The sequence below is a fragment of the Hypanus sabinus genome, chromosome 12 (assembly GCF_030144855.1).
Source record: "Hypanus sabinus isolate sHypSab1 chromosome 12, sHypSab1.hap1, whole genome shotgun sequence".
NCBI lineage: Eukaryota > Metazoa > Chordata > Chondrichthyes > Myliobatiformes > Dasyatidae > Hypanus > Hypanus sabinus.
In genome coordinates this window covers 66,079,310-66,099,158 of record NC_082717.1, presented here as the reverse complement: position 1 = coordinate 66,099,158, position 19,849 = coordinate 66,079,310, and the positions used below count along the sequence as shown (strand labels likewise).

General features: G+C 38.4%; 1 protein-coding gene across 3 annotated transcripts in view; it reads left to right on the top strand.

Moving 5' to 3' along the window:
- vps54 (VPS54 subunit of GARP complex) overlaps nt 1–19,849 on the top strand; it is a 113,829-nt gene that overhangs the window by 40,168 nt on the left and 53,812 nt on the right. For all 3 annotated transcript variants that reach the window (XM_059986130.1, XM_059986128.1, XM_059986129.1), the window contains exons 7-10: nt 1,428–1,813; nt 7,865–7,988; nt 10,168–10,275; nt 13,065–13,120. In XM_059986130.1, coding sequence (XP_059842113.1) covers nt 1,428–1,813; nt 7,865–7,988; nt 10,168–10,275; nt 13,065–13,120 — 674 coding nt within the window. The remainder of the gene's footprint in view (nt 1–1,427; nt 1,814–7,864; nt 7,989–10,167; nt 10,276–13,064; nt 13,121–19,849) is intronic.

Genomic DNA, 19,849 nt, shown 5'->3' with positions numbered 1-19,849 from the left:
TGTCGTGACCTTGTTTGAACTCTCTCAAATTGGGGAAATGAGACAATGTGCCTTTCTGTAAATCTCTGGCAAGCAACGTCAACTTGCGCTCGAATGCCAAAACATCCTCCAACATGTGCAGGGCTGTACGTCCTTACCCCGTTGAAGAGCTGTGTTCAGCGTGTTCAGGTGTGCTGTCATGTCTACCATGAAGTGTAGCTTTTCCAGCCACTCTGGCTGTTCCAGCTCAGGAAAGGTGAGCCCTTTGCTGCCCAGGAAAGTTTTCACTTCTTCCAGACACGCGACAAAGCGTTTCAGCACCTCCCCTCTGGACAGCCAGCGATAGAAACACGTTGTAGCGGTGTGCTACACGCAGTCAGTAAACTGCAGTCAAAGATAGCTTTATTCGAACTAAACAGCCTTGCTTTTAAGCCTCCCTCAACCCGCCCCCCATGGGCGCGGATGCTGCAAAAGACACGTACTCACAAACCCCCGTAGGCTATCTCCCTTAGCCTGAACGCTGGCTAATTGTGAGCCGGTTCGGATGTGTCAGGAAATGGGTCGCCACAATGTCTTATTTAGATTGTACAAGATCACCATAATCTTCAAATTTAGATTTACATTTCAAAAACTAACAAACTAACATAAAATACATTTTAATTAAATACTGACCATGTAGCGGTGTGCTACACGCAGCGCTAAAATTACGACACGGAGTCGGTAACTGCAGTCGAAGGAAAAAACTTTATTCGAAATCTTCAGCCTCACTTTTAAGCCTCCCTCAACCTGCCCCCCATGGCGCAGAGGCTCCAAAGCTCTGTGCTCGCAAACCCCCGTAGGCTATCTAATTGTGAGTCAGTTCGGATGTGCCAGGAAAAGGGTCGCCACAACCAATTATTTCCCAAAGCAACAGGGAGCCGCAGCACAGACGTAAAAGAGCCACATGTGGCTCCGGAGCCGCGGGTTGCCGACCCCCGGGCTAGGGGATAGAAGAGGTTATAATAATTGAAGCAGAGTAGAGCAATAAAAGTGGCAGTCTTATTGTTGGTTAAGCTGTTGTTCAAAGTTAATTCATTATTAAAGTACATAAATGTCACAATATACAACCCTGAGATTAATTTTCTTGTGGGCATGTTCAGTAAAATTCAAGAATTGAATCAGTAACAGATTGCACTTAACAGGACAAACAACCAATGTGCAAAAGGCAGCAGATTGTGCAAATACCGAAGAAAAATCAATAAAATAAGCAATAATAATCAAGAACATGAGATGAGTCCTTGAAAGTGTGTCCATAGGTTGTGGGAACAGTTCAGTGACGGGGTGAGTGAAGTTGAGTGAAAAATTCTTGAAAGTGGCAATAAATAAAACATGCTTCCAAGCTCTTTTTAGTAATCTGTGAAGTTTTGAATGGCCATACTTTAAGATTTTGATGCATTTTTATTTCGCAGTTAAGCCATTATTTGGACGTTGTGGAAGTGAACATAGCTCATCAGATTTCTCTCCGTTCCGATGCCTTTTTCCATGCAATGACCTCTCAACATGAATTGCAGGACTACCTCACCAAAACCTCTCAAGCTGTAAAAATGCTTCGTGACAAAATTGCCCAGATTGACAAAGTGACATGTGAAGGATCGTTGCAAATACTGAGACTTGCTGTGACTAGAAATAACTGTGTAAAGTTATATAATAAACTAAAATTAATGGCTACAGTGCATCAAACACAGCCTACAGTACAGTTGTTACTATCCACTTCTGAATTTGTTGGGGCACTGGATCTAATTGCAACAACACAGGAGGTGCTGCAACAGGAACTTCAAGGAATTCATAGTTTCAGGTATAGAATACTGGAGAAATCACTTCTTTAACTGTATTGTCTTTATTTTCTGCATACTTAACTTTTGAACATATAGTAAAGCCTCAGGTTACTTCTTTAAAGCACTTTGTTTTTACCTTTGACCATGAATTTTTAGTTTAAAGCCACAAAAAATAATTATTAACAAGATGTAGCTGGACAATTTGCTGCTAAGTAAAGGGAAGAAGTGGCTCCAGGTTGAAGTCCACTAAAATTATTTTTTTTTTGATAATGGGTTTCTGTACTGCAGTGATGTTTTGCTTCAGTGATAATGTAGTGCTTAGTTTAATTAAGACAGTAAGAAAGTAAGTTTTGGAAACTAAGCAGTAAAAGTGTTAAATGTTAAAAAGGCCCAATGGTCCAAGCCAGTGATTTAGTGTGTCCGGAGGTTGGAGGCTCACATGCAAATTGTCCTGTCTGTGTGTGAGTGGGTGCGTGGAAGTAGGAAAGGGGCTTGTTATGCTTTTGTTGTGTTATCACTTTTGCTTGTATTATTCTGCTGAACATTGTGATCATGCTGTGTTGATGCAGAATGTATGGTGACCCTTGAGAGCTGCCCTCAGCACATCCTTAAATTGTGTTGAAATTAAATTTATTATCGAAGTACATACGCATCACCATATACAACCCTGAGATTCGTTTTCTTGCGGGTATCAGATTTCGAAAATATGAGATGAAGAGTCCCTGAAAGTGTGTCCATGGGCTGAGTGAAGTTATCTGCTCTGGTTCAAGAGCCTGATGGTTGAGGGGTAATAACTGTTCTTGAACCTGGTGGTGTGGGTTCTGAAGTTCTTGCACCTTTTTCCTATTGGCATCAGTGAGAAGAGAGCATGGCCTGGGTGGTGGGGGACTTTGATGCTGGATGGTGCTTTCCTGCAACAGCACTCTATGTAGGTGTGCTCAGTGGTGGGGAGAACTTTATCCATGACCGGGCTGTATCCAATACTTCTGGCTTTTCTTTTTAAGTGCATTGGGGTTTTCATACCAGGGTGTGATGCAACCTGTTAATATACTCTGTACCACACATCTGTAGTTTTAGATGTCATGCATAATATTCACAAACTTGGAAGGAAGTAGAGGTGCTATTGTGCTTTTGTTGTAATGAAATGGTAACAGCAATGAATTTAAAGTTTACTGACACACTCCACCTCTGATCCCCCAATGAGAAGAGGCTCATGGACCTCTGGTTTCCTCCTCCTGAAGTCAGTAATCAAATCCTTGGTCTTCTGACGTTGAGTGAGAGGTGGTTGTTGTAGCACCACTCAGCCAGATTATCAGTTTCCCTCCTATGCTGATTCGTCACCACCTTCAATTCAGCCAACGATGGTGGTGTCTCACAGTCATGAGCGTAAAGCGAGTAGAGCAGGTGGGTAAGCACACAGCTTGTGGTGCTTCTACGTGGATGGAGATTGTGGAGATGTTGCCAATCCAAACTTGGCAGGGTCTGCAAGTGAGGAAATTGATGATCCAGTTGCACAAGGAGGTATTGAGACCTATTGATTAGTTTTGAGGGAGTGTTAGTATTGAATGTTGAGCTTTGGTCAATGAAGAGCATCCTGATATATGTATCTTCACTGTTCAGATGTTCCAGAGTTGAGTGAAGAGCCAATGGAATAGCATCTGTTGTGGAGCTGTTGCTCCAATAAGCCAATTGGAGCGGATCCAAGTCACTTCTCAGGCAGGTTCATCACCAATCCCTCAAAGCACTTCATCACAGTGGACATGTTACTGGGCAATAGTCATTGAGGCAGGTTACCACACTCTTCATAGCAATTGTAATAATTGAAGCTTACTTGAAGCAGGTGGGAACCTCAGACTACTAAAGCGAGAGGTTAAAGATCTCAGTGAACATTCCAGCCAGTCGATCAGCACAGGTCTTTAATACTCAATCAGGTAACCCATCTGAGCCAGTTGCTTTCCATGGGTTCACCCTCACTAAGGATGTTCTCACATTGGCCTCAGAGTCTGAAATCACAGGGTCATCGGGGGCTGTGGGAGTTCGTGAAGGTGTCTCTATGTTTTGACAACCAAAGCAAGCATAAAAAACATTGAGCTCACCTGGGAGAGAGCCTTGTTGTCACCTATGTGTCTTCATTTCACATTGTAGGAAGTGGTAGCATTCAAGCCCTGCCACAGCTGTTGAACATCCTTCGGTGATTGAAGTTTGATCCAGATTCACCTCTTTGCATGTAAGGTGGCTTTCCGGAGAGTGTATCTGGCCCGCTTGTATTTTATTTTCTCACTAGATCTGAATGCCACTGATCTGCCTGTCAGTAGACTGCAGATCTCATGGTACATCCAGGGCATCTGGTTGGGAAGACTCTGAATAATAATGTAAGGACACACATACCTACGACTTTTTATACAAAGTCTGTGACAATCATGGTATATTGGGCTCAGATCCTTTGAGGAGTCTTGAACACAGTCGAGTCCACCTATTTGAAGCAATCCCATAGCCAGTCCTCTGCCTCCTGTGACCACCTCTTTGTTGTCCTTATCTCTGGAGCATTGCTCTTTAGCTTCTGCCTGTATGCAGGTAGAAGGACAGCGAAGTGATCAGATTTCCCGAAGTGCGGTCCAGGCATGGAGTAGTAGACATTCTTAATCGTAGCATAGCAATGATCAGGTGTGTTGGGACCCCTGGTGCTGCGGGTGATATGCTGATGGTAACTGGGCAGAGATTTCTTCAAACAAACCTGACTGAAGTCCCTGACAATGATTTGAAAGGTGTCAGAGTCGGTATTCAAGTGATAAAGGAATCTGAATCTGAATTTCATGCTGGAGTCGTCTCCACTTGGTTTGAAACCTAGAGTGGGGAGAATGAGGGAAATGGTAGATTACAATAGTGGTCCAGAATTTAGAAGTGAATTTTCATAAATATTTTGAGAATAATTGCAATAATAAATGGATTTTAAATTACAGGAGCAAAACTGCCCAGATAATATCTATCAGCATTATCTGAACGAAACAAGACAACTGTATGCTTCTTCTGATTAAAATTCAGTGTGTCTGGAGGGGAGTAGTTATCCCTTCATGACCTAATTCAGAAAAGACAATTAAACTATGTTTAGTAAATCTGGGAAGAACTTTGTTATACCTACACAAATACAGGGACACTTGTGCAAATAAAGTTCAAAATGAGCATTTTTCAATTATTCAAAAAAAAACTTTTCAACCAAACTTGTGCATTGTTACTAATTCCGTTGTTAATTGTAGAGTGATTAAATTGGTTTTATCATTCAAGTATAATTTTGTACATGGCACGTATTTTTTCACCTTTTCAGATTGTTAAATTGGAATGATTTATTGTTAATGTATAAACGGGGATTAAAGTTAATGAAATTAGTAAATTTTAAGATAGAAATATCATCCACTTAATGCATTATTCGAAGTTCATTGTTAAGATATTTTATGTATATTTAATTGGAGGTAGTCTCTAGAGCTTTACTATTATTGTACAGGCTCTCAATATCATGTAAGGAATCTGAGGATAGATCAGTTCTTGCTTTAGGAAGATTGCACACAAATTACGTTTGTTTTTGGCCATTTGCAGTTAAGTGATAAAGTGAAGACAGGCACCTCATCGGGTTTTGGGGCTGCTTAGTTACCTTTATGGCATGCATTTTATGCAACATGATCTTTACTTTTTTCTAGCTTCTATAAATGGGAAACCTTTGCCACAATGCAATTGTGAAAAAATTGGTATGAGTTAGCTCTAACTGGAAAATCTATGTTGCCTTTCATCATCAAGAGCTTCTGTTGAGTTAGTGAAAAGATTTTTTTGTGATTATTTTCCTAGTAATTGGAATTTCTACAGAGTACAAGATTTTAACTATTCTGGTTTATTATGTGTGAGGCAAATTTGATGGGGAATAATTGCTAAACAGCACACGCAGTACCTGCAGGAAACGATCACAAAATGCCAAATTGTATGTTTGCAGTGATCTCTCATGAAGTACCCTCATTTGACTGACTGGCACTTAGAAGTCATAATTATACCACACTCTTCACTCTAATTTCTCACAGACTCCAGATTACCATGCCAAGTAGTGTCAGACTAAACAATCTCTTTTGTGCTTCAAGTTGTGAAACTACAGGAGTCCCAAAAGAACTTTATTTAAAGCCTGGGTGGATGAATACTGGACCCCAAGAACTGCTGGACCAAATCTCTGTTCCCCTTACTATACTATGCTATTATATCCTATACTAACTTTGAATATTTTATTTTGCTGATATATATTGCATAGCTTTTTCCTTTATATCAGTGTATTTTTGCTTTGCTGTAATATATTTCTTCTTTATAAAAATTTAAATACTCCCCCTCCCCCCCCCCAATTTGTTAGTGTTGGTAGACGTCCTGAAATGTTAACATCCAGCCCATGATGCAATGATTTAAATCTGACATGATGCCATGCCACTTTATTTCATTAGTTGCTCTGAGCAAACTGACCTGTAATTGTCATTTCTTGTACAGTTAAAATAATGTACAGAGAATGCAAATATTTTTGTAGGAATTTATTACTAAACAAAAGTTACGAACAACTAACTTTTACATATGTTCTCTACCTGAAAGATAATTTGAATGGTAGGTAATTGTATTATTTTGCACAGTTGGAAAAATATATGGTAAATAGAGTAAAACTTCTGAATAGACAGAATAGTTTCTCACAGATTCTAAGTTCACTTCATTCTCCTTGGATCTTTCTGTCCTTTTTCTCTCTCTGTGAAATGTCCATGCACTAGGTTATGCCTAATCTTTTTCTCTTTGGCTACGTCAATTTCCTCTACCACTGGGTTTCATGCATTTGTTGCTTTAAATTAAATGCATAATGATGAAATCTCATTTATAAAATATTATATAAGTTGAAGTTTTCATCTGTCTTGGATACAGTAGAATATGAACACTTTCCTCTCTTGTTTATTTCTCTTCCATTGATTTTTCTTTCTGCACTCATGACTGGCCATGCTCAATTCCAACACCATCCATAAATTTGTCAATGATATCACTGTTGTTGGTAGAGTCTCAGATGGCAATCAAGAGGCTTGCAGGAGTGAGCTAAATCAACTAGCTGAGTGCTTTCGCAACAACAGCCAACAGTGTCTGCAAGACCAAGGATCTATCCTGTGCCCATCACAATGATCCAGTCACAAAGAAGGCATGTCAGGGGTTCTACTTTGTTAGGATTTTCAGGGGATGTTACCATGCAAATTTCTATCAATGTACGGTAGAGAGCATTCTGACTAGTTGAGTCACAACCTGGTTTGGAGCCTCCAGTGCAGAGGAACAGAAGAGTCTGCCGTGGTTTGTAGACTCACCCAGCTGCATCATGGGCACAGCCCTCTTCAACAGATGGTGCCTCAGGAAAGTGGCATTCACCTTTGAGGACCCTCACAGTCTGGAAGGTTTCCTTGGGCTGCATAAGTTGTTTAGAGGCAGTGATGCTCAAAACATTTCAGTATTTATTTGAGTAGGTCTTACAGAAGAAAGTTGGGTGTTTTGTTATGCTAATGTGTGAATGTGCTGTCAGTCTGGGTACAGTCCATGCCTTAATGCTTTTAGAAAATCAGATTTTTTTAAAGCTTTTATTCACTATAATTCTTCTGCTGTCTTTTCTCCTTTCTCCAGATATTTCCTTCAAATGTGTCAATTTTATGATGTCTCTTGTATCATTGGTAGAGTGAGAATTCAGTTATTGTTGGCTATGTAATTCTCATGAATTCAGACAATGAACCTCATATTGATCATAATAAAAGGTATCGGGTAACTCATTTAATTAACTTCTAGAAGAAATCATTGTTGGGACATCTAATCATTTTATTGAAATGGATTTGGTCAAATGAAGATACTCTTGCTGAAGTATATTTCACAGACTGAATATCAAAATTGTACTATAATATGGTATTATTGTGGAATTGTAATGAGCTGTACTTAGTTGAGTAGTTTTTTAAGAAGTTTATAATCCTTTGTTTCTTAGTGCTTAAAGTATGATTAATTTTTAAAAAAACTAACTTAATGTATTTTGTCTTTTCCAGACACCTTGGTTCTCAGCTGTGTGAACTGGAAAGACTTATAGATAAAATGGTAGTAGCAGATTTTTCTACATATGCTCATAGTGATTTAAATAGGCCATTGGAAGATGATCAGATGTTAGAAGAGGTATGTAAGAATATTTACTTAAAATCAGTGGAATTCTTGAATTCTATATTTTTCAGTCTCTTCTGATTTCAAAGTGCTTCACAGTCATAGAATCTTGGAAGAGTACAGCACATGAACAGAATGAACCATTCAAAACTGCTTTCTCCATCGACCTGCACTGGGACCATAGCTCTCCATACCCTACCACCCATATACCTATGCAAACTTCTCTTAAATGTTGAAATCCAGTTCGCATGCACCACTTGTGCTGGCAGCTCGTTCTATACTCTCAACACTCTCTGAGTGAAGACGATTCCCCTCACATTCCCCTTAAACTTCTCACCTTTCATCCTTAACTCATGAACTCTTATTGTAGTCCCACCTCTATCAAATCTCCTCTCAATCTTCTACGTTCCAGGGAATAAAGTCCTAATCTATTCAATCTTTCCTTATAACTCAGGTCCTCCAGCCCTGGCAACATCCTTGTAAATTTTCTTTGTACTCTTTTATCTTGTTAACATCTTTCCTGCTGGTAGCTGACCAAAACTCCAAATTAGGCCTTGCTGCTGTCTATACATCTTCAACATATCATCCTATCTCCTGTACTCAGTACATTGATTTATGAAGGCTAATGTGCCAAAAGCTTTCTTTACCACCCTATCTACCTGTTCTGCCACCTTCAATGAATTATGGACCTGTATCCCAGATCCATTTGCTCTACCGCACTCCTCAGTGCCCTACCGTTTTCTGTGTAAGACCTACCTTGGTTGGTCCTATCAAAGTGTAACACCTCCTACTTGTCTGCATTAAATTCCTTCTGCCATTTTTCAGCCCATTTTTTCAGCTGGTCCAGATCCCGCTGCAAGCCGTGATAGCCTTCCTCACTGTCCAATACACTCCCATTCTTGGTGTCATCTACAAATTTGCTGATCCAGTTAACCACATTATCATCCAGATTGTTGATATAATTGATTAAATAATTTTGAATAGTAGTCTCCAATATTGTGAAGAATTTTGAAAGCCACTTTATCACACAACAAGCTCACCACCAACAAATTATCCCATTTATGTGATATTTATTGATGAATGGTTCTTAATCAGGACAGATGTACTAAAATGACCATTTGCTGATTTATAATTCTGAGCTACCTCTTTCCCCAGTCAGAATATTTGCCATATGACAATTAGGCTGAAAAAGAAATTTAAGATTTTCTAGTCTTTCTTAGAATTCAGATGTTGATCCTAAAATTAACCTTAGGAATTTATTTCCAAAGTTACTCCACTGCTTCAGTAAGTCAGATCTGTAACATTGAAGCAGGATTTATAAAGAATATTTGAAGGTGTCGAATTATTGCTGTACTTTGTAACTTTTGTCTTGGAGATATAAATGGAAGAGCAAGGATGTAATTTTGTTGAAAATGCTGAAGTGCAGAAGGGCGTATTTTCATTCAAGACACTATGTAACCAATGTCATCATTGGAGACATTGTACAACTCTGAGAAATGTTACCTTTGAGATGCATTATTTAGTGTGTAATCCAATATACCTGACTTTACATTGCTTGAAGCTGGCATGAACAAAGGGGAGTGTTTATTTCAAAACGATGATGATCCCTGGCCTCAAACATAATGATTAAATCTCCTTGCACTTAACCAGAATAATGGAGATCAGGGGGGCTGGGGGGGTGATGGACAGTGTGGGAGAGGAATTGACCTGAGAGAAAGAGCTTCAGAACTTTGTGTGTTTTGGTGCTGCATTTGAGTTTAGCTGGTACAAGCTGGAAAACCTCTTCACTTAGCCAGTTCATAACTAGCCCACCTTCTTCAGCAATGGAAACATTCAGATTCATAGCTTTTCAGACCAGTGTACTTCATTCAAGGACGTGTTTTACGTGAACATGGGATCAATGGTCAGAAAGCAATCATTTCAAGTAGATAGACACACAAAATGCTGGTGGAACGCAGCAGGCCAGGCAGCTACATCTTTTTCTGTTTCACTGTAGTACAAATATGTTCAAATTTTATACATAAAGTTCCAAATACTACATTTTGGTTTGTTATTTGTAAACCCAATCAGTTAGCTTTTGTAGCCATTTTTGTTTTTAATAAATATATAGAAAGATATGTTTTTGAAAAAGTCCAGAGGAGATCAGAGTAAAATTACACACCTTGATAGCTTTATTCTGCGTTTTTTTTTAAAGGAGCGCTTAATATCTTTGGTTTTTGGGCTGTTAAGACAAAGAAAACTAGATTTTTTGGATATTTATCATGACAAGATGCTTGTTGCTGCAAGAAACATCATTAAACAGGTACATTTTGATTTCTGTAATTAGTTCCTGTGGTACTGTTTTAGTACTATATGAAAATCTGGCTTTGAGCTTAAGGTGTAACTGTTATATCAGGTTACGTTTTCTGCAATAAAAGTATAGAGATCCCAGCTCTTTTGACAATAAATTGAATAAAAATAAATATTGAATTTTCAGTGCACTTTAATATAAGAAATAAAATGTAGAATGCCCCATTACTTTGGTTTCTTGGTGACTGTATCAGAATGCTGAAGCTGCCATTGAATTGTGTTCAATGTGTTACTGATTGCCAGCCTTCAGTTAGTGCTGTCAAGCCGAAAGAAGATGCTGTATTTATCAAAACCAGCTAATAGGCAAATTATATTAACACCTGCGTCTCTGGTGATTTGACTCAACCTTTAAATTACTTTATTCAGAGCAACTTAAAATTGGAGTTAAAAATATAGAATTACATAGACAGTTAGTATTGTGAATAACTTTTATGAAGGAGGGGAAGAGGTAACGGGGAACTGAAGACCAGTTAATGAAAGATCACTTGTCAGTTAACTTATGAAATCCTTCAGCAGGAACTCAAATATCATATGGGTTTAGAAAAAATAAATTGTATGTACAGTAACACACAAAATGCTGGAGACGTTCAGCAGGCCTGGCAGCATCTATGGAAAAAGGTATAGTCAGGCTAAGATCCTTCATCAGGACTGAAGGGAAAAAAGATGAGGAGTCAGATTTTGACTATACCTCTTCCCACCCTGTTGCTTGTAAAAATGCCATCCCCTTCTCTCAATTCCTCCATCTCTACCACATTTGCTCTCTGAATGATACTTTTCATTCTAGAATGAAGGCGATGTCCTCCTCCTTCAGAGAAAGGAGCTTCCCTTCTTCCACCATCGATGCTGCCCTCAACTGCATCTCTTCCATTTTGTGCACGTCTGCCCTCATCCCATCCTCCGACCACCCTACCAGGGGTAGGATTCCTCTTGTCCACACCTACCACTGCACCAGCCTCTGCGTCCTGCACATATTTCTCTATAACTTAAGCCATCTCCAACTGGATTCCACCGCCAAGCACATCTTTCCTTCCCCTCACTTTCTGCTTTCCACAGGAATTACTTCCTACACGACTACCTTATCCATTCATCCCTCCCCACCAATCTCTCTCCTGGCACTTGTTTTTATAAGCGGAATAAATGCTACACTTGTCTCTATGCCACCTCCCTCACTACCATTCAGAGCCCTATGCGGTCCTTCCAAGTGAAGTGACACTTCATCTATGAGTTTGTTGGAGTTGTCTACTGTATCTGTTGCTCCTGGTGTGGTCTCCTGTGTATTAGTGAGACCCAAAGTAGATTGGGAGATCGCTTTGCTGTGCATCTACGCTACGTCTGCCAATAAAAGCGGGATCTCTCAGTGGCCCCCATTTTAATTACACTTCCCATTCCCATTTTAGTATGTCCACCCATGGCCTCCTCGACTGTTGCAATGAGGCCACAATCAGGTTGGAGGAGCAACACCTTATGTTCATCTGGGTAGCCTCCAACCTGGCAGCATGAGAGTTGATTTCTTGAACTTCCGATAATGCCCCCGCCCCTTCATCATTCCCCATTCCCATTTCCCTCTTTCACCTGCCCATCACCTCCCTTCAGTGCACATCATCCTTTTCTTCCATGGCCTTCTGTCCTCTCCTATCAGATTCCCCCTTCTCCAGCCCTGTGACTCTTTCACCAGCGAAAAATTTCCTTCCTCTTTACCTTCTCTGGATATTCATAATTTTGTACATCTCAACTAAATCTCCCCTTGGCTCATTTTCTTACAAAAAGTTCCCTCCAAACTAAATTTCTGCTCTTTTCCCAATCCTGTAACTTCCCTTTTTTATTTTTCAACTTGAAACATCAACTCTGTTGCTTTTCCTACAGATACATCTCGACCTGCTGAATATTTCCAGAGTTCTCAGTTTTATGTTAGAGTTTCAGCATCTGCAGTTTTTCTTGCGGGGGGTGATTTTCACTTGTTGAATTCATTACTACTTTTTCAACCTGCTCAACCTGAAGAAGTTCTGCTTTACTATTGGGATTTCCATCAGTCTCTCTGCCTTCAACCTGAAATGTTAACTCTGTTCCTTCACACACAGATACAGCCAGACCTGTTGTATCTATCCAACATTTTCTATTTTTATTTTAGGTTTCCTTTTTGTTGTGTGAACTTTCCCTGCCTCTTTTCACTTTAGAGCTGTTTTGTGTTATTTTTTGAAAGATCAGCAACCTGAAATGTTTTTTATCTTTGTTTCCACAGATGCAATTTACAGCTGATTATTTTGTGGAGATATATGGCAAAGAGTTAAATAGAGCATTTTATTTTCATATTTAGGAAGGCACTGGAGCCAGTCTTACTAAACTGTTTACAACTACATAATATCATGTAATTTCTATTCTTGAACTTGAATTGTTAATATAAGCAATTTTCTACATATAGAGGAGTGTATGGATACTTATTTGTAAAATAAGTTCAAGGTTTTTGAACAATTCGAGAACTGAAGATTAGAAAAGAAAATGAATTGCAATACAAAATAGGTCACGATCGTATTGGATGGTGGAATTGGATTGAGGGGCTGTACAGCTTACTTTTTATGCTTTAATTTGCTATCCTTGTCATTGAAACTGTTAAGTAATGCTTGGTGGTCTGATAGTTGTTTGGAAGTTCCTTTTGAAATATTAAGCATATACCAAAGCTACAGTTTTATACACAAGCTGATCTCAGGCTCCCTGGTTGTGACTCCTTGTGTGTATATCTTGCAGATTGTGATTGAAACTATTGCACAAATGGATGAAATAGACACAGAAGTTGTTTTGAAGTAAGTAATTTAATAATCAAAATACAGTAAGTCATTCTGATGAGCTTGGCATCACCAGTTACTTCAGTTAGTGCTTAAGCAATTTCCCTGCTGGTTAAAAGTTATTTAAAGTCACTTTTGCTGATGATAACTTAACATAGTACTAATTAAGAAAATTTAAATCTGGATAAATTGCAATGCTCTAATCAAGTATCTTTGTCAACAGACATGTTGCTATCAGACAGGAAAGAGTAAATGATATTGTTTGTAAAAGGATAAAGGATTACACCAAAGAGCTACTGGTCAGTCAGCTTCATGGTGTTAATGGGGAAAAAAAAACTGAGAAATAAAATGAATTACGTGGCAATAGGCAGGTTACTTCAGAACTATTAACATTGGTTTGTTAAGGGGCAAGTCATGTTTACCTGTCTTGGTTGAATTTTTTTGAAGAGGGATATCAATGATGGTGGTGCTTTTTCTGTCATTTATGTGAATTTCCAGAAGTGCATCGAGCAGACCAAGCCTCTTTACTCTGTCTTCATTGACCTGACAAAGGCATTTGACACTGTAAACAGAGAGGCTCTCTGGATCATCCTGAGACATTACAGATGCCCAAGAAAATTCGTAAAGATGATTCTGCTGCTCCATGCCAGGAATGACAGGACAGGTCCTTTGCAGTGGTGATACGTCAGCTGCATTTGCCATTTCCAATGGGGTGAAGCAGGGCTGTGTACTAGCCCCAGTCCTGTTCAATCTGTTCATCACTTGCATGTTGTCACATGCTGTCCAAGGTCTGAAGGAGTGTACATCAGGGTCCAATTGGACGACTCTCTCTTTGACCTTAGCCACTTGAACGCACGGATGAAGTGCCTCCATATAGTCATTCAAGAAACCCTCTTTGCTGATGACTGTGCGCTCCTGGTGCACAAAGACAGTTATCTACAGTTGATGCTGAACAAACTCTCAGACGCTGCTATGCTCTTTGGCTTGACTATCAGCCTGAACAAGACTGAAGTACTTCACCAACCCATGCCAACCCCATAGAACCAAACATCACTGTTGATGACACCCAGCTGACAAATGTAAACAGCTTCAAATACTTGGAAAGCATCATCTCGAGTGATGGGTCTTTGGACAAAGAAATTGACTCCAGGATCAGCAAGGCCAGCCAGGCTCTGTGGAGGCTGCGTACCAGAGTGCTCAATCAACACAACGTCCGCATCTCCACAAAGCTGAAAGTCTACTGAGCTGTGGTCATCCCTTCTCTCCCAGGTGGATGTGAGACCTGGACTCTGTACCAATGACACATCAAACAACTGGAGAAATTCCACATGCACGCCCTCCGCTGCATCCGTGACATTCCTTGGCAAGACCATGTCTCCAACCTGGAGGTCTTGGATCATGCGGAGTCCACCAGCATTGAGTCCCTGATCATCAGAGCCCAGATGCAGTGGGTAGGAGACGTCTTCAGAAAGGACGACCATCGTATGCCTTGCCAGCTGCTCTATGGTGAACTGGAGACCAGAAAGAGAACTCAAGGTTGTCCACACAAGTGCTACAAAGACGCTGTGAAGGAAGCCTTGTGCTACTGTGACATTCAGCCAAGGGAACTAGAAGCTGAAGCAGCTGACAGAACCTGCTGTCGAGCCCTGTGCTATGAAGCCTACACCAGTTTTGAAGACAGGCGCTGCCAAAAACTGATAGGAAACCATGAGCGGCGTCACAAAACAGCAGCCACAATTATTACAACAATAGACTTCCAGTGCCCCCATTGTACTAGACTCTGCACTTCCAGACTGGGACTGCAGAGCCACCTCCGTGCTTACAGATGAACTGCACAACAGCATATCTTCTTCCAATCTGAAGGACTACCACTATGTGAATTTTAGCAAGGTGTTTCTTAAAGTTTTCTGTGTTCAAGAAAGCAAAGTCAATGTTATCGAAGGGAAAGTGAAAAGTTGAGTTAAAAATTAGCTGAGTGGAAGAAAATGCCCTTAATGGTCATTGGCTGGAAGGTTGTTCTGCAGTGTCATGGGCTAGGCCTCTTGTTTTTTTATGATGTATGGACTTGTGTTTGGGGCCCCTAAGTAAAATGTTGGCTGCTGATGTCGGAAGTGTGACTGATAGCATAAATGGCCATTCCAAGGTATAGGAAGTTATCAATGGACTAACTAGATGGGTACAGGGTGGCAATTAGAATTCAGATTGGAGAAATTGAGTTAGTTTATTTGGGGCAGGCAAACAAGCTAAAGAAATATAGAGTAAATAGCTGGATACCAAGAAGTGTTTGTCTTCGACCAATAGGTGAGGTGGTTGGGAAATATGGGTTATGTGCCTTTTTGGCTGAGACATTGTATTGGGGGGGTCGTGACTGTCATGTGACAGCACTGCCCATTAGCTGGTCGGAAGGCACAACACCTGTCAATCAAGGTTTGGCCCATCAATGCACACCTAACCATTGGCCCCTTTAATTAGCCTTGTATTTGGCAATTGGCGTTTGTAATCAGCTTAACTCTGCTGGCGCTGAGCCATTGGCCTTCCTGTGAATTACCTGGTGGGACCCTCCAACTCTGCTGCACTATAAAGGGTGCCAGGTGTGCTGGACCCTTCCTCCTTGCTATCAGAGGGATCACCCCGGTTCACTCCAGGCTGAGAACCGTGGAACAGTGCTGGAGAAATTATTGGTGAGTTGTGCATTGAATTGGGTTGGGAGCGTTGGTTATTGTCCCTAATAGCAGAGAGCCGTGCCTGCACAGAATCAAGGGGGGCAGATATTGTATTGACTTTCCCTTGGTTGTGTGTGTGTGTGTACTTTGTTCTTGCGTGATTTTCCCACATTCATTTGTAATTGTTTACGTGTGTTTTATTGCCGATCCGACTGCTGTAAATTGTACACATGTGCGTTTTGCTTCTGTTGCCATTTTCCCACGTTTGCCTTTTGTAATTAAAATCCTTTACCACCAAAGTTCCGTGTCCAGAATCCATGTCCTTTCTTTTCTTTCTTTTTCAATCTTTTTATTAATTTTCACATATACACAAAAAAAACATAACATAATAATGAGTAAATTATGAATACAATAGACTTGAAATCACGTTGATAATAAGATAACAATATCCTATTAAACATCAACAGAAAAAAAAATACCTTAATCAATCAAGTCCATATGATTATATATGAAAAAAAAACAAAAATAACCATTAAAAAAGAGAAAAAAAAATTTGAAAATATGTGAAAAAAAAAGTATATATTAAGAAAAATAAAAACTCTAAACTAAACTAACATGGGCAACAATAATAGTTTACAAGTATATGATAGTGTCAACAAACTCCAGAACTCCATACCTGAACATGAATAAGCAGAAAGAAGGTCTGGAAAGGGCCAAATTAATTCATATGAAAATGTCGAATAAACGGTCTCCAAGTTTCTTCAAATTTAATTGATGAGTCAAAAATAGTGCTTCTGATTTTTTCCAGGCTCAAATAAGAAATAGTTTGAGAAAGCCATTGAAACGTGGTAGGAGGATTTACTTCTTTCCAATTTTGTAATATAGACCTTCTGGCCATTAATGTTACAAAAGCAATCATTCGTCTGATTGAGGGAGAAAACTGATTACCATCTTCATTTGGTATGCCAAAAATTGCAGTAATGAAATGAGGTTGTAAATCTATATTCCAAATTGAGGAAATAGTAGTAAATATGTCCTTCCAGTAATTATGTAAAGTGGGACATGACCAAAACATATGGGTCAATGAGGCCACTTCTGAATGACATCTGTCACATTGAGGGTTAATATGAGAATAGAATCGAGCAAGTTTATCTTTAGACATATGAGCTCTATGTACAATTTTAAATTGTATTAAAGCATGTTTAGCACATATAGAAGAAGAATTAACCATTTGCAAAATTTTTTCCCATTTATCTGTTGATATATTATATCGAAGTTCTTTTTCCCATTCTTGTTTAATTCTAACTGATATTTCTGGTTGTATCTTCATAATCATATTATAAATAAAAGCTACTAATCCCTTCTGACAAGGATTTAAGGTAAAAATCAAATCTGTAAAGTCCACCAAAGTTGAATTAGGAAAAGATGGTAAAACTTTATGTAAGAAATTTCTAATTTGTAAATATCTGAAAAAATTAGATTTAGGTAATTCAAATTTGTTGGAAAGTTGGTCAAATGACATCAAAGTATCTTCAAAAAAGAGATCTCGAAAACATTTTATACCTTTCCTTTTCCATATGTTAAAAGCTTGATCTGTCCAAGAGGGTTTGAAAAAGAAATTAAGTAAGATAGGGCTATCAAGAACAAAGTTTTTCAAAGTAAAAAACGTACGAAATTGAAACCAAATTCGTAATGTATGTTTAATAACAGGATTAGATATTTGTTTATTAAATTTAACTAAATCAGCAGGAAGACAAGAACCAAGAACAGAGAATAGAGAATATCCCTTTACCTCATTACATTCCAAATTTACCCACTGTGGGCACAGTGGTGAATCCAAATCTAGTTTCCAATACATTAAATTACGAATATTATTTGCCCAATAATAAAATCTAAAATTGGGTAAGGCTAAACCACCATCTTTTTTAGATTTTTGTAATTGCTTTTTACTTAACCTAGGGTTTTTATTTTGCCACACAAATGAGGAAATTTTTGAATCAATGTTATCAAAAAAAGATTTAGAAATAAAAACTGGTAGGGCTTGAAATAAGTATAAAAATTTCAGTAAAATCATCATTTTAATAGCATTAATCCGACCAATTAATGATAAAAACAAAGGAGACCATCTTGTAGTAAGTTGATGAATTTGATGAAGCATAGGTAAAAAATTTAGTCTAAATAAATCTTTATATTTCTTGGTAATTTTTATACCTAAATAGGTAAAGTTATCAGTAACAACTTTAAATGGTATCCTATCACTCAATAAAGTTTGTGCATTTAAAGGAAATAATTCACTCTTATCTAAATTTAGTTTATAACCAGAAAAAGTACCAAATTGAACCAACAAGGATAAAATAGCGGGAATAGACCTATCAGGGTCAGAAATATATAACAGCAAATCATCAGCATAAAGTGATAATTTGTATAACTTCTCATTAATATTAGGAGATTCACGAATAGCAATAGCTAAAGGTTCTAATGCAATATTAAATAATAAAGGACTTAAGGGACAGCCTTGTCTCGTACCACGAGATAATTGGAAAAAAAGAGGATCTATAGTTATTTGTAAGAACAGAAGCAACAGGTTTATGATATATTAATTTAATCCATGATATAAAGTTAGGACTAAAATTAAAATTTCTCAATGTATTAAATAAATATATCCATTCCACTCTATCAAAAGCTTTTTCAGCATCTAATGAAATAACACATTCTGGGATTGTGGGTGGTGAAGTATGAATTATATTAATCAATTTTCTAACATTAAAAAAGGAATACCGATTCCTCATAAAACCGGTTTGATCTTCTGAAATAATCTGTGATAGTACTTTTTCTAATCTAATAGCTAAAATTTTTGTAAGAATCTTAGAATCTACATTTAATAGTGATATAGGGCGATAAGATGTACATAAAGTAGGATCTTTATCTTTTTTAAGAATTAGAGAAATATTAGCTTCATAAAAAGATTGAGGTAATCTCTTCTTAGCAAACGCATCATTAAAAATTTCACATAACCAAGGAGAGAGCAAAGAAGAAAAAGTTTTAAAAAATTCTACTATATAACCATCAGGACCAGGAGCTTTCCCTGAATTCATTGATGAGATAGCCTCTCCTATTTCCACCATAGAAATAGGAGCATCTAACAGGCTATGGTCTTCATCTATCAGTTTAGAAATATTCAAATTGTTAAAAAAATTATCTATCATGGACTGGTCACCCAGAATCCATGTCCTTGAGACCTATCAAATCTGTTTCCTCACTTACAACAGACATAGAATGTTGAAGCAGGAATGTCAAGACAAAACAATATGAAAAAAGTACTTAGGTCACAGGTAGGGTGTTGGTCATTCGATTACAAGAATCATGTGATAGCAGTAACAAGTATACAGACTATTGAAGATGTTGGTCAGGCCTACAGAATTGGAGTTGTGTGGAGAAACTGACTGGGCCGCATTTGTTTTTATTAGTATAAAAGCAACTGAAGAGAAATATTTGTAAAAATCCTCAAAGAGTAATGATGTCTAGAAATTATTGTTTTGAAAACATAATGAAAGCAAATCTCGTCACATTTAAAAGGTTCCTGCATAAGCATTTGCATAACCTCCATGGCAAATTGGAAAGTGAAATAACTTAAATGGCTCTATTGTTATCCATGAAAACAATGGCGTAAAAGGCCCCATTGTAATATCCACTATTGATTTCCATGTCTTGCAGTTGTGCCTTAACAAATAAGAAAAATGTTTTGGATTAGCCTTTGCTTTTCCACAGTATTCTGTATGTACATACATCTATGAAGCTGCCAGTCATTAACCAGTAAATGGTAAATCAAAACTCTTCCATCCTGAAATTAATAAAACATATTAATATAGATTTATAATGATATTTAAGAAAATGTCTCTTTGTTCCCCTTTGTTATTCCACAAACAAAAATCAGCCAGTCTTTCTATGCATTAACTCTGGAATACTTCAGTCAAATGCAGTAATGGTTTGTTTAAAGAACGTAAGGTATAGGAGCAGAATTGGATCACTCAGCGCCTCAACAATGCTCTGCAGTGTTAGTTCAGTTGTTGCTGCTGCTGTAAAA